Source organism: Acanthopagrus latus, chromosome 2 (genome assembly GCF_904848185.1).
Source record: "Acanthopagrus latus isolate v.2019 chromosome 2, fAcaLat1.1, whole genome shotgun sequence".
Lineage (NCBI taxonomy): Eukaryota > Metazoa > Chordata > Actinopteri > Spariformes > Sparidae > Acanthopagrus > Acanthopagrus latus.
In genome coordinates this window covers 11,846,167-11,860,907 of record NC_051040.1, presented here as the reverse complement: position 1 = coordinate 11,860,907, position 14,741 = coordinate 11,846,167, and the positions used below count along the sequence as shown (strand labels likewise).

Here is a 14,741-nt window from a genome sequence, read left to right as displayed (position 1 = left end):
TCATCTCCTTGCTGTTGTTGACTGTTGTTGATGCAGCTGCTTTCACCTGCAGTGTGTTGGTGTTCCAAGTTATCGCTTATAAACGATTACGTGTTATCCTGGAAAATTTAAAGCGAATACAAAAACACGTGACACCCGCCTCCCTGCTTGGGGGCATTTTTGTGTTTTTCCTTTTCTTTTTTTTAATCACTATTTCACAGTGGTGTGTTGGCCTGTTGCAATTACACCACAAAACACAAGATGGCGCTCAAAAGCAATGGGTCAATCCAGCTGCTCCATGTCAATGTTGTGTATGTGCACTAAAACTTGCTCAACTTTTAACAACGGACTTCCTGTGGGAGCGACATGACATGGAATGGTAATTTACGATTTACGATTAAGTGACATTTTTTGTTTTTGTTTGTTTGTTTGTTTTTTCGCTTATTTCATTTTCCAACTTTATCAAACACTGATAAAAACCTAAAATGCGTCCATCCGCTTTGATAACATGGTAGTCAATACAGAAGTAGTACGGGAGGTGAGTTTCTGTGAGCCGCCTCCTCCTCCTCCTCCTCCCCTTCATAGAAACTCCTCAGCTCGCTCCGCCGCGCTTCAGACGCGCTCACCGCCGCGCTTCCACATACTTCACAGTCAATTACTCTGCGGCTCAAACTTTGGGTTCTAAAAACTTCGTCGCGACCTCGATACCATGCTGGATTAATCCCACTACTCCCTCCCAAAAAAAAGAGAGGATTGTTTCAGGACAAACGCAGGTACAATGACCGCATTCTGCAGCAGAGCGACAGATTAGAGGTAAGTTGGACCCAAAAGTTTGATCACAGTTTGGACTGAGAAACTTTTTTTTCTTCCATAGCTGAAATAGAAACTCCGTTATATTTCAGTCCTTTTGCTGCTTTTGCTGCCTGTTTGTGTTGTGGTATGTGTGTACGGATAGAGTAACAACGGAGATAAAAACAAACTTTGGTCTCTGAGCTCTCTGTTGCTGAGCACCATTGTCTCCCCTGTTGGGATATTACAGTGGTTGCTCACAGCTAACAATATCTTGCCAGCTTTGTCTTTGTAATAAGGCCATCTCACCTCAGTGAACATACACAAAAGGCATACTACTTGTTCCCTGCTGGCTTGGCTTCTGTTTTGTGCAAATCATCAACTTTTTTTTTTTTCACTCATGTGCTGCTCAGATTTAGCTGCCAGTACCTGCACTGAGTCCCTGTTAATGAGTAAACTGTGGGAATTTGGACACTGCTCTGAGCTTTTCGGCACTGATTGGTGTTCCTCTCCTCTGTTTACCCTTCAGGGGTGAGATAAGTCTTCTGCAGGGCTGCAGCGTTTGCACTGTGACCTGTAGGCTCGGGACACAGATAGCGGAGAGGACACAGATACATTAGCGCCATGGATTTTGGAAACGACGTGGATCTCTCCAATAAAAACATCACGCCGTTGTGGAGACGGCGCACAGACAAATGTAAAAAAACCCAGGACTTGCACACACCCAAACAGCGACCCGTCAGCTATCACATGAATGGGGTCATGACGACGGACTTCCCTGCGGAGGACGACAAGTCCCCCTTCACCTTGAGCCAACCTGCTGAGAGACTGGTGGTCACGCCCCCATCCTGGGGTAAGGACACTGTGGTGCTGAAGCACGTTTTGCACAAGCCCTCCAAGAAATCCAGAGTTGTTCGAAGCATCAGCATCGGGCAGTTCTCCAGTGGACTCTTCTCACTGTCCAGATTTAGATCTGAAGAGGGCAAATCCGCTTCTCTGGACAATAGAGTGTATAATGGAAACTGTGACAGGGAGAAAACCAGTAATGGAGAGACAGTGTGGACTGAGAGGCGTCTCCAGGACCAGCAGAAACGCATGTCCAGTCCGTTCGGTCTGAACTCGCAGAAAGACCAGATAGCGTTTGGGACGAGCTCACCATCGTCCGAGGCTATTAACCGATCGTCTCCTGTCCTGCCTCCTCGCACTCCTAACAATAACAACTATAACCATAATGAACTGTCCTTCCATTCATCTGCCTCCAGCCCCTCTCCTCCTGCCTGCCGCACCCCCACCCCGTCACACAGCTCCACCTCCAGCATCCCCTCCCTCTCTTCTCTCACCTCCTCGGACCCCCCGACCCCACGCTCTCCGTCGCCAGGGGACAGAGGACAGGCGCTCCTCAGACAGTCCTCATCCTCTCCTGCCGCCTCACAGGACACCAACCATGCGTCTTCTTCCTCTTCCCTCTCCTCCGCCTCCCCTTTGCTTTCCCCAGCCGTCTCACCCCCTCCTTCCATCATCCTCAGCACCAACAGCCCTGCCGCCCTGAAGATGGGCACTCAGCAGCTCATCCCCAAGGGTTTAGCTTGCGATGTCCGGCAGAACAAGGCGCCTGCCTCTGTGTCACAAGGCCAAGGGACGACAGGGCTGCTGGGGGTCGATCACTCCAAGAGAGCGTTGAAAGCACTCAGCATGGTGGAAACTGGGACCTACTTTTCTACCAGAGGAGGCCTTAGTGAAGGGATGGATGGGGATAATGAAAGCCCGGGGACACTAAGAAGAGGCCTGAGGAGTACGTCCTATAGGAGGGCTGTTGTGAGTGGAGACATGGACGGCCCAGCGATTGATCCAAAGGCCCTTCGGTTGCCCCAGCCTGTCCTCAAAGTGCTAGGTGGGGATACTCCAGACTCACCAGTCAGCCCAGCAAGTCAGGGCAGCGCAAGTCCCACGAGCCCTGGGACACCCAAACTTGCGAGCCCAGGGACACCCAAATCAGGCAGCCCAAGGATTTCAAAGCCTACTAGCCCTGGGACAGAGAGGCCAATCAGCACTGGGAAAATCAAGGTGGGTAACTGGTTTGTCCTCAAAAGATAGAGGTGAGTTCAAAGGCAATCATTAGGCAACCCTTAAGATGAGGGTTGTAACCCAAATATATATATATTTTTTAAAAACCATCCAGTCTGGACTTTTAACTTAAGTGTTTGAGGTCTGAATCTTGCTCTTTTGTACATTATGGGGTGAACTTCCTGTTGGACAAGCACTATTCATCAAGCTTTAGAGAAAAGAACGCTAAAATAAATACGCCTCTGTTATTTATTTGCAAAGCCTGTTGCTGAACTCCACAATCAGCGCACATGAGCTTTGGCTCTGCGTTCTAATTTTCTTCCTTTGCTGTGGCAGATTGAGCTTTCTCGACTCAGTTAATCACAATCCCTCTGATGGGTTTATATTTGATTGTGCACAAAGATTTCTTTGACTTTTCCAGTATTGGGGGAAGGGGTCCAAAGTCTGAATTGTAAAATTACAACACAGGCTGGGTATTGTGGAACAAACTTAGCAGCAGCAGCAGCAGCACAGCAGATCGGACGGGGCCATACAAGGACACAATTAATGTGCTTGTTGGGAGTCATGACGTAATGCGACACCATGTCCACACACATACACACACTTATATACACAGTGGCTCTGTAATTAGACAGGGGTCAATGAAGGAGGTCACAGACAGGTCATGGACAGGTGACAAAGGTGCATTCAATTTAAAGTTAGTGTGTGCCACCCAGAGTTTGTCCAAGTTGTTACATTTGTGTTGTGTCTCTGTCTCAGAGTCCGGATAAGAGGAACATTTTGACCCCTCAGCGGACGTTTGACAGTGAAGGTGAGAAACTAACCCCGAATCTGACCCATCTGCTCTGTTTTCACCACACTTCACCCTTCATTTCACTCTACATCTGTTCTTTGTGGCTCTCTATCTCTCTCAAATAAAACTTTTCTCTCTGCCCTCCTGTTCCAGAGGAGGAGCTGTACCAGAACTACCAGGAGAAGGCCTTGCATAATGACTCAGATGAGGACGCCGATTCAAGAGAACCCAAACCTGATAACCGCATCGTGGTGCAGTACAGACCCATTCGCACCTCCTGGAGCCAGCTTAGCGTGGTCAGACATAGATCTTACATCTTACATCTCACCCTTTCTACGTACTGTATACACTCAGTGCTGTGCCTGTGCAGTCTTGGAATGCGAGTGCTCCGAAGAATGCCGTCATATCCAGTTTGGCCCGGTCCATACCCATCCTCCCACTGTTTCTACCCCTCGCTCTGTTTATCAGGGAGCACGGGAGCATTTCTTCTAAGAACTCGGGTGGGCAGGGAGGCAGACAGTCAGCCAGACCCACAGGAAGTCTTGAAAGCACTGCTGGGACGAGTGCCAGCGCGTTGGCAAACTCCACGCACTCGTCAGACTGCAAATATGCTTAAAATGTTGCCTCAACGGAGAAGTGCGGTGGCTGTGCATTACATAATATAGTTAGGGATCGGAATGGAGGGATAGAGGAGTACATAGGGAAGGGAATGAGCTAATTTAGTTTTCTACTCAGGCATTCCCATCTGTTTGTTTACTTGTTGAGAGGGGAATGTGTGGGAGCGAAAACAGGCGAGGGCACAGATAGAGACAATTAGCGCTGAAATTGCTGTGCAGACAATGATACACACACAGACTCTAATAAAGTGAAATTGGATTCAAAGTAAGTAGAGAACATTGAGTATGTTTCTCCGGTCGTTTCGTAACCGGGCCGATTTCGGACAATTACCACGCTGCCTCTCTCAAAAGTCGCCTCCTCTTCCATCGCAGCTGCCTTACAGCTGTGGATCTGCGAGTGTGAATGTGTTTGGCCAGATGTAACACGGCAGGATCCTTCCTTAACTTTCAGATTTTATCGGAAGTGCCTGCATGAGACTGGTGTGATGGGAAATTACCAAGTTAAAATTGGAGCCAAGAACCGGATAGACAAGTCGTCTTGTCATTCCGAAATGGCCCCTCACGTCAGCCGAGCTCCTCCCTTCCCTCACCGTCACTGATGTACCTCTTCTCATGAAGGGTTTGCTGACATGTCACAGCCCAAATTTCCAATTTTCCAGGACTCCCCACCTGCACTTTCAGGAGGTGGAGATGTCCTGGAGCCACCTCCTCCAGTTTTTGTCAGTTTCATTTTGCTTCAGTAGAGGAAACATGGATTCAAGTTTCAAACAAACCTCACTGCTGAATAATGATAGTTAACTGATTGTGCAGCTACACCCAGCGAAACTGCAGAAAGGGATAAAGTTCAGTTGGCGTGAGCTCACTGAAACCTCACAGCTTTACATAGAGAGCTGGTTTTGAACCAGAGTGCTGAACGTCTGGCAGAAGGGAAAGTAAGAGCGAGATAAATAATAAAGCGGATGTCGTGTGAAAGTAATAGAAAGAACCACAAGAGATGTTTGGTCTGCTGCAGCTTTGTTTGCTCTCAGTGTTTGTTGAAGGCAGAGAGAAGGAAGGCTCCTCCAGGAGCAGTATCATTGTCTTGTACCCTCACAACAAAACAGGATGAGGAGCTGGTGGAAGTAAGGAAAGCTTGGCCTCTCAGGGTTTCTGTGATCTGGTGGAGTATGATGTGAATGTGCCCAGGGTCATATTGGTTTGGTGAAACACGAGATGGAGGCATGTTATTTTTATTCAACCTTATCCTCAAGTTTGACAAAGCCACAGGCTGATTAATTCAATAGCACTCCACACCCATTTCATTCCAGATTGCTTTGTTTTCGATCTTATTCAAATAGCTTTGGACCAAATCTCACCAGCCACAACACGCACTACGCTTTACTCTTAACCGCTCACCTTTTGGCCAAATTACACTGAGCTGTCCCATTTTAACTTGAAAGTTTTGTGGATGCAACAGATGTCCTGTTTCTACATTCACTCTGTGCCCTTGAAGGTCTTTCTTTTTCCATTTTCTACAAACAACCCCCTTGGCTTTCTATCCGGTGTGGTATGCAAAGTGCTTCTTTCTTTGAATGTGAAGACAACAGTGGCTCACAAACACATAGACATGCTTTAAATGCAAAGGGCCCCAACATTAAAATAAAAAACTCAGAGTAGACCAGCAAGACAAAGTGTGACTTTATGTCTGTTTCTGAAATCCTTTCATGACTTTTGTATCTTTTTTTTTCTTCATGATGTGTTTTAGGTGAAGAAAAGCGGGCTGTCTGAGCGGATGAGTCAGGAGGAACGCAAAAGACAAGAGGTAGGAATCACTTCACACTTTGTTTGGCTCAGTGTTAGGGTGCAACTAACTGTTACTTTTGATTTCATTATGAATTATTTATTAATCATTTAGTCTATAAAATGTCAAACAATTGTGACAAATTACCATAAAAAACCCCTAGCGCCAAAAGTGATGGATTTAAATGGCTTCTTTCATCCAACCAGTAGTCCGAAACCTAAAAACTCTTGATTTATTATCACGAGTCACAAGTCAAAGCATAAAATCTTTGCATTTAAAAAGCTGTAACCGGCAAATATTTGACAGTTTTGCTTGAAAAGTGGCTGGAAGGGTTAATCATTTAATACAATAGCTGCCAGTTGATGTTTGTATCAACATCACAGCTCTGCTCCTGAGGAAATGGTCCCGTTTTAAGTTACATGCATGCTATATTAAGAGTTACGAAGCACTGTGGGAGTATTTGCTGGTCTAGACCAATAAAAAAGCCATTAAAGGAGTACAGCTGGGAACATGCATCATGGATTGTTATATCTTTAATGCTTAGACAATGTACAGGGGAGGAGAAGGGCAGACGTTCCAATAAACATCTACCTGAATTTGTGTCACGTAAGATTAAGATTGATACAGATGGGTGCATGGTATTGTTTTTTTTAATCGCACTGAGCCACAAATGGCTGTAATACACTGATATTATGGCACAAGTGAGTCGTCCCCTCTGTTGAGTGTTCCTCTGTTCCTCTGTCTTGCCCTTATTTAGGCCATTTTTGAGGTGATCTCGTCGGAGCACTCTTATCTCCACAGTCTGGAGGTCCTGATCCGCATGTTCAAGGACTCCCCCGAGCTCAGCGAGGCCATGACGAAGACCGAACACCACCACCTCTTCTCCAACATCAGTGACGTCTGCGAGGCGAGCAAAAAGTGAGTGTGCGGCCGTGTTGGGAGATTATTATCAGATGGATATTGTTGCGTTTTCTGCTAAGTGTAGTTTTTTTACGAAGTGGTTGGTATTTTTAGCCTGCTGGTACACGTTCCAGTAGTCTATCAGAGTTTGCGGTTTGTTGTTTTGGCTAATGAGTCGCATAATGTTCCCATTTAGGAGCACTTAACGGTCGCTAGACGGCACTCATTTCATATGAGGTGTGTCTGTAAACACTATTTACTGTATGGTGAATCCGTTCTTTGATGTTGTAGAGATTGTGGTTCGCCGGCACTGAGCTGTTCTCTGTGTGAATGTGAGGTCACGTGCTGGCAGACAGAGAACACAGCCTGGGGAGAGGGTGGGGGGCCAAATTGGGTGAAAGAACAAAAGAACAATTTAGCATAATTACACTTGAATTACCAACATGTGCATTCGGTTGTTGCTCGAGAGAGAGCGAGCGAGCCCAAACACAGACTGGATGTGTCGGTTATTTGCCTTGTTTTTATAGGTGAGCGTAAGAGAAAATACAATGGCTGAAATGTTCTGTTATGAGCCCCCAGAGATTAGCCTTCCGTCGTGATTCAGAGCACGTGTGGTGCGGACTGTTAAATCTCAGTCATGGCCAGGTAACCGTGAATTTTCCCTTAAACTGATGGAAGCACTCATGCATGAGAAGCCGTGAAAGTTGATACTGATGAAAACTGCACCGCCTCAGCAATTACTGTGCTGCACCGGGCTCCATTATTCCTACAAATGATTGACAGATGCATTTTGGACCCCTTGTGTATTTTATTAGGTTTATGTGTTGTGATGCTTTTGACTCCGGTATCATTTCTCACGTTTTCTTATGATTAGTATTCAGTGTGATCGTGGCGTCAAGTGTGAATATCCTCAGGTCAATCTTGATTATGATAACGGCTTCAGATGCCGGTCTGAGACTGTTCACCGGGGCTGTCCTTCTGTGAGGTTATTGCTGCGGTGATGTCAGTTTACAAGCCTGCTATAGGCAATAAAGACTCCACAATTAGTCTAAAGTTTACAGTGTTTTCACAGAAGTTTACTGAGGCTACTCTGCCAGCAAGTTGTTACTGTGCTTTAAAGGTCCCATATTCTGCTTATTGTTAGGTTTGTGCTTTTGTTTTGAGTGTCTACTGGAAAATGTTCACATGCTTCAATGTTTTTCTCTCCCTGTCCATTTGCTGCAGAACCTCTATTCACAATGCTGTGTTTTAGTGCCTGTCTCTTTAAAGGGGGAATTCTGGAGAAAGCTTGGTCTGCTCTGATTGGTCAGCTCTCACAAGCCTGAGTAGGCACCTCCCATCGGCATAATCTCTGCTGGTAGTTCTTTGCAGTGTTGGCTGTGCGGGGAGCATGGTCTTAGGGCGGTGACTATATAATATGACATAACATTAGGGAAGTCCTGACAGCTTGTTTACAGGCACAGTTTCTGAATACGGACTGTGTGCATTTCTCTGTGGACTGAGCTTGAGATATTTTCACAGCATTTCTACACCTAGATCTGATGTTCATGGCAAACTCACTTATATGGAACCTGTCAGAAACTGTGTTAGTATCACACTGTAAACCTCCGCTAGAACCAAGCAGTGTAACATTTTGATGTCCAATCAGATTACAGTGATGTTGAACAGCTAAGTTACATGCAACAAGCAGTCTGGAAAATATGTCTGGGATCCAACTTTCAAGTGTGACCACTGAACCAGGGACTTGCTCGAAGCTGTGTAAATAAATCTAAGGGTGAATTGAGGTTAAGATAGCCTTAATCTCTCTGTTGCCTCGGCTGTAAATTTACTCAGCTGAAAAATGTAAGTGGCCTACTGAGTTGTATTTTATTTTGGTGTGTGTGTGTGTGTGTGTGTGTGTGTGTGTGTGTGTGTGTGTGTGTGTGCATACGTGCACAGCATTCACTGCCTCCCCTGTGCAACTGTTGGTGACATTTGCTCAAGGATTCCGAGTCGGGATCGCAGCCGCCTCCTCGCGCAGTGAACGGTTTCCTCTTAGCATACAGCACATGTACACTGAACTTATCTCTGAAATAGAAAACGGGCTTCGATCAATATCGCCTCTCACGGACAGCATTTGTACATTTATTTACACTTCATTCTCACTTTGCATGATATAGCGGTATCTGTAAATTCCTCAAGAGTTCCTTCCTGCGTTGAGACGTGCTGTAGCCCATCTCACGCCTCTCTCTCATTCCAACACGCAGGCCACACACATTAATGCTGTCGTCCTCGAGCTTCCCCCACCTAAACACTGCTCTGGGGGGGTGCAGAGAGAGAGAGAGAGATGCTGGGACAAGCAAAAGATTGGCCTGTAGCATTGGTTACAAGATATTTTACTCAGGACAGACTCTTTAGTCTCTCAAAGTGAATAGCAGAAACGTCCCTCCTCCCGCGGGCTCCTGTGCAGTCTGCGTGTGAAAGTTTAAATACAGGTGTTACTGACTGTATTTCACTCGCAGCCTCAGGATATGACATGCTGCATTCTTTACCACAACACATTTTATAATTGCAGCAACACGCTGTAATACAGAAGCAAACTATGTAAGCGAGGCCGGTAGATCTCTTTCATTGTCATTTATCTGGTGGTTATCAGCTTTACTTTGGGCATTCCCCATGTTTCCGTCGCCCTGATTCAACTCCACTGCCTTGACCTCTTCCCTCATGACTACATGCTGTTAGTGCGGTCAGCGAGTTTTGCCCCGGGAGGCAGCGCAGCATGAACTTGAGCAGCCTTGACCTGCCACAGCCATGAATTCACCTTCAGGACACGGGCCACAGATCAGGGCAGCATGTGTTTGTTTTCTGTCATCCTGTGTGCTCACGCCCTTATTAGAAAAAGGGTAAAAGTTCAAAGAGTACGAGGTCAGGCATGTTCGCAACAAGCATTGTTTCCCATAGATAGTCACAGCACAGTGTGTGTGGAGTAGGTAGGGATGGGCAGGGGCACCAGAGGTGCTTTTGCAGATGAGCTCAAACTCAGTCCAACCGGTCAAGGCCAGCGTCCTGTGTCTGTGCAACAGCTTCCTGTTTGTCACCTTGGATCGCCCATGCTGAAGCACTCGTTCTCTTAAAGCAGGCCATGTGGCGTGTCGTTAAAGCGGCCATCTGTTGGTGCTCAGGAAGAGGAAAAGCCTTTTGTGTTATGGTTAATGGTAGGCTATGTCTATTTTAAGAGGCGGGGAGTTCCTCTTTTGTGATCTTCCAGGGGGGTTTAGACCTAAGGTGTTGGTGCTGCTTCCTGCCTTCCTGACTTTAGATCTGTCACTGTCCCCCATATTTGAGGGATGAGTCATAATTTGATGTGTATGACTCGAGCTGTTGCCATGTTCGGTATGAATCCCCGACATGCCTAACCCCTTCTTTATCCTGTGTTTAGGTTCTTTAAGGAACTGGAGGAACGGCACCAACAGAACATAGTGATCGATGACATCAGCGACATCGTTTACAGGCACGCTCAGTCTAACTTCGATCCCTACATCACGTACTGCTCCAACGAGGTCTACCAGCAGAGGACCCTGCAGAGGCTGGTGTGAGTGACCGAGAAGAAACACGCACAAAAGATAACGCATTATTGTTTCGGTCTTTCCTCCCTGAACACCCAGTCTCCCTCCGCCCTCTCTTTCAGGTCCAAGAACCCAGCTTTCAAGGAGGTGCTGACCAGGATAGAGGGCCACCCAGACTGCAGGAACCTCCCCATGATCTCCTTCCTCATCCTGCCCATGCAGAGGATCACCCGCCTGCCCCTGCTCATGGATGTGAGTGCGTTATTGAGGCTGCACAGTAGCACAAGCTCTAGAATTACATGACTTTCACTCCGTTACGCAACGCTTTGTTTGTCCGTGCTGCCCTGACTCATCCTACATGGGCTGTGCTCTAACTTCGGAGCTGTTTGTACGACCTTTTCATCAATCCTCGATTATCTCAACTGATTTAGCTCATCTGACTCCCTTCAAGTGTTTTTTTTTTTTATTCCTCTCTGGTTTCATGCTTCCCTCGGCTCCACATTACTCTCCCTCTCTTCCTCTCCCTTGCTCTACTTTCATCCTCCTCTCTGCCGTCTTCTGTCAGTGTCTCCCCGGGGACTCTGGGGTTTACGCTTGTACACTCAGAGGCTTCTGGATCCTGAGAAAGTTTGGTTTCAGATCACTTCTTCCCACAGCTTTCTTTAAAGCATCAATATTTTATCCCACTTCCGAGCGTACATGGGGCCCAGTAAATTGTTACTGGGGTTTTGCACGCAAATGTGTTTTCGTGTGGGATGCTAGCACTATATGTTACTGATTATCGCTGTGACTCCCTTTTTGTTGCAGACAATCTGTCAGAAGACGCCCAAAGACTCGGCACAATATGAAGACTGTAAGAGGGCTTTGCAAGGAGTCAGCAAGGTGTGTGCGTTGAGGGACTCGACCAGAAATGACTCATTCTCTGGATTATGTTTTCCTAAATTTCACTGTCATGCATATACTGTACATGTTATGTCTTAGAAGTCTTGCCTCAGACACAGGAGGCTGGGAGTTAATAACTTCCTATTTGAAGCTGTATTCAATCATCCGAGCATGCAGGAGTTAGAGAATGAACTGACGCTGGGTGAAAACTAAAAAAGGTATGTGTACATTGTGATTAATCAATACCATGTGTATGCGCGTGTGTGTTTGTGTGTGAGCAGGTGGTCAGAAAATGTAACGAGGGAGCTCGCACGATGGAGCGAACGGAGATGATGTACACCATCAACTCTCAGCTGGAGTTTAAGATCAAGGTAAGGACACGGTCAGATTGTTCCCCGCTAACATCTCGGATTGCGCGTCACTCTGGTGGTAGTTCGACATTGTGGGAAACGTGCTTCTTTGCTTCGTTGCTGAGAGCTGAATGAGAGGATTGATAACACTTTCATGTTTAGCTTAGCTAGCTTATGAGACTGGAAAGAGTGAAACACAGTTGGCCTGCCTCTGTCTGATGGTCAACACAGAGTCCTTCTTGACATGGAAAGCTCACTAAAGGTATCCTGTGGAGTTGTTGACCTCCAGTAGTTCTGTGAAGCAGGTTTTTTTCTGAGTCAATCCCCAACTTGTGCTGATTCATGAATGTGATGCAAAACAGCTCTCCAACCATTGGTGTATTCGCAAAACTCATTAATCAGTGAGATCATGATCCAAATTCATCACATCACCCATCAATTGAACTTTATCTAACTAAAGTGTATATTCCCCAAACTCCTGAAATACTTAGTTTTTTTAAAATGTGTGTTTCTTATGTAAGACATTTCATTACAGTCACGCACTGACATGTACACACATGCAGACGCGGCAGTGCAAAGTACACCATCGCCACTCACTTAGCGAGCAGCTATACACATAATGGACACAAGGCTTGGCAGGCTCAAGTGTGCCTAAGTACTGTGGGAAATAACTGTTGGCACATTTGGGATCCACAGATGTCCCGCGAACATATTCTCAGTCTGCAGAGCCAGCTGCCACACACACACGCACGCACGCACACACACGCACACACACGCACACACACACAAATGTTGTGATTTATCATTTCCTGACAGCACCCACATTACAGACATTCTGAAATACTTTATTCGGTCAGATTTACTGTCTCACATCATCTTTCTTATCTTACCTTCCCTCCATCCAGCCTTTCCCGCTCGTCTCCTCCTCCAGGTGGATGGTGAAGAGAGGAGAGCTGACCGCCTTCGTAGAGGACAACGGCATCTTCCTCAGGCGGACGTCGCGGCAGCAGAAAGTGTACTTCTTCCTCTTCAACGACGTCTTCATTGTCACCAGGAAGAAGAGGTGAGAGTGGTGTTTTGGACGTTGCCGCTGCAGATGCTGTGTGTTTGGTTGAGCTGGTGTTTGGTGGTGGGTGGCCTTGGCGTGCAGGCTTTGCTCATAACTCACCTGTTCTGACACGTCGAGGGTGAAAGTGTAACCAAGATCCCTCGCAGTGACAACAGTGAGTGTTTAAGCCGAATATGACCATAAACCTGAGTTCAGGGTGTGTTAGATTACCTTCTCCAACTTCATGTTTTAACTTGCCCTGCGAAGTGATCCTCTTCTATGAGATCCATGCTGGAATACACGGAACAATTTGAAATAAAGGAAAAAACAACAGCCTCACTGTGACAGTGTGAAGACATTATTGGCACAGTGGTGGAGGGACTTAAAAAAAATTAATAGGTATTGACTCCCCCCCTGCTTCATGGGTGTGTTAACTAAGCTGAACAGGTGCAGTTACCTGAACCTGCTGCGACTTGGCATCATAAACCGGAGCCTGTTTTCCTGGAAGTTGCCGAGGTCTCAACATGTCCCGGCGGTGCCATGAATCATCTGGAGCTCGCAGACCTGCTTATTGTCGGACTGGTTGCGAGTCGGCCTGTTTCCCCTCCTCTGTTTCCTCTAGTTTTAGGCAAAAAAATACTCACGAAGCGAGCCACAAAGAGGACTTCCTTGAAATGATGTGGTTTTCATTTGTCTAGCGTGGGTGTCTCTCTATTTATGCCAAAAAAATCCCTTCCCGTCCATCTCGCTCTGTGTGCGTCTGGAAGTGATTTTACCGTCACTCGCTCTGACTCCAGAATCCAAGGAATCATGAAAAAAAGGAGAAACATACCATTTGATATTTTTCTGGGAATCTGATCCTGGACGGCAGACTCCAGCAGGGCCTGGTGTCCGGGCCTGTGTGTTGGAAGAGGGATTTGGGAAAGGGTGTGCGCCTTTTGAATGGGGAGAAGCTGTTATAATATTGGTTTGTGCTGTGGCGAGCGCTGGAGCCCTGCTGTGGCACGTTACTCCACTGCACTCCATCTGCAGTAATCAAAACAAAAACACACCAGGGGTACGCGAGGCTAGCCAGGCAGCGCCAGGTCACCAACCCTCCCAGACATAATGGTATAATAGCTCTTTCCCCAGTGTGTGTGTGTGTGTGGGGGGGGATAGCTTACTGCACTTAGTTGCCAAATGCAATAACTCTGTGTGCTTGAATCATTCTTCTTCCCTCATTTTTCACAAGCTTAAATTTCTAGGAACAGCAGAAGGAAAGGGTGGAAGGGTCAGAGTCACAGCACTTACACGGTAGAAAGAAAACATACCTGGGACCTGAGGATGTTTTTTAGTTTTAAAGGCCAATATTTCTTACTGTTCGGGAGAAGGGGAGTGCAAACTTGTCACCCCGGGTTAGTTTGATTGGGGATCCCAAAAGGTTAGTCTGCAAGGTTGTGGCGGCAGTTCAAAGCATGTGGTTGTAAATAAATCTAGTACTGTGTCTTTGTATCAAATCTAATCTCTTTGAAACGTCTGTCTGTAGCAGGGATTTTCCAAATCAATGTTTGGTTTTGACTTTCGATTTGAAAAATAATCGTCTGTGCTGACAGCTTTCTATTGTTAGACTCAGACTTTTATGCCCTGACTGAGTTCAACCAGAATGCCAGCCATCATTCAACAATGAACAAAAAAAAAGATAGAAGTGCAGTTTGTTACAAGTTTCACTTTCTCAAACCTGTTAACGGTTTTCTCAAGTAGGAGGATCTTTGGCAATGCTATTGGTGTTCTAGGCTACTAGTAAGCTAGCTGTGTCCTCTGAAGTGTTTTTAGAGTTTTTTTAAGTTATATTGTCAAAAATGATTCAAAGTCGGAACTGTGACACCCCTAAGAATTTTTGTCAATTTAAAGTTTTGTTTATTTGATGGGGGCCTGATACACCAACATTGAATAAATGGCTTTTATTTTCCGGCCAGTACCCCAGCAAACTTAGCTAACAGGCAACCACTCTGATA

General features: G+C 46.3%; 1 protein-coding gene across 1 annotated transcript in view; it reads left to right on the top strand.

The window, feature by feature from the left end:
* The first annotated feature begins 331 nt into the window (after positions 1 to 331).
* LOC119033144 (rho guanine nucleotide exchange factor 26-like) overlaps positions 332 to 14,741 on the top strand; it is a 30,495-nt gene continuing 16,085 nt past the window's right edge. The window contains exons 1-11 of the mRNA XM_037122796.1: positions 332 to 792; positions 1,298 to 2,832; positions 3,592 to 3,643; positions 3,779 to 3,921; positions 5,987 to 6,043; positions 6,780 to 6,940; positions 10,341 to 10,493; positions 10,590 to 10,719; positions 11,275 to 11,349; positions 11,631 to 11,720; positions 12,605 to 12,762. Of these exons, the coding sequence (XP_036978691.1) occupies positions 1,393 to 2,832; positions 3,592 to 3,643; positions 3,779 to 3,921; positions 5,987 to 6,043; positions 6,780 to 6,940; positions 10,341 to 10,493; positions 10,590 to 10,719; positions 11,275 to 11,349; positions 11,631 to 11,720; positions 12,605 to 12,762 (2,459 nt within the window). The 5' untranslated portion in view covers positions 332 to 792; positions 1,298 to 1,392. The remainder of the gene's footprint in view (positions 793 to 1,297; positions 2,833 to 3,591; positions 3,644 to 3,778; positions 3,922 to 5,986; positions 6,044 to 6,779; positions 6,941 to 10,340; positions 10,494 to 10,589; positions 10,720 to 11,274; positions 11,350 to 11,630; positions 11,721 to 12,604; positions 12,763 to 14,741) is intronic.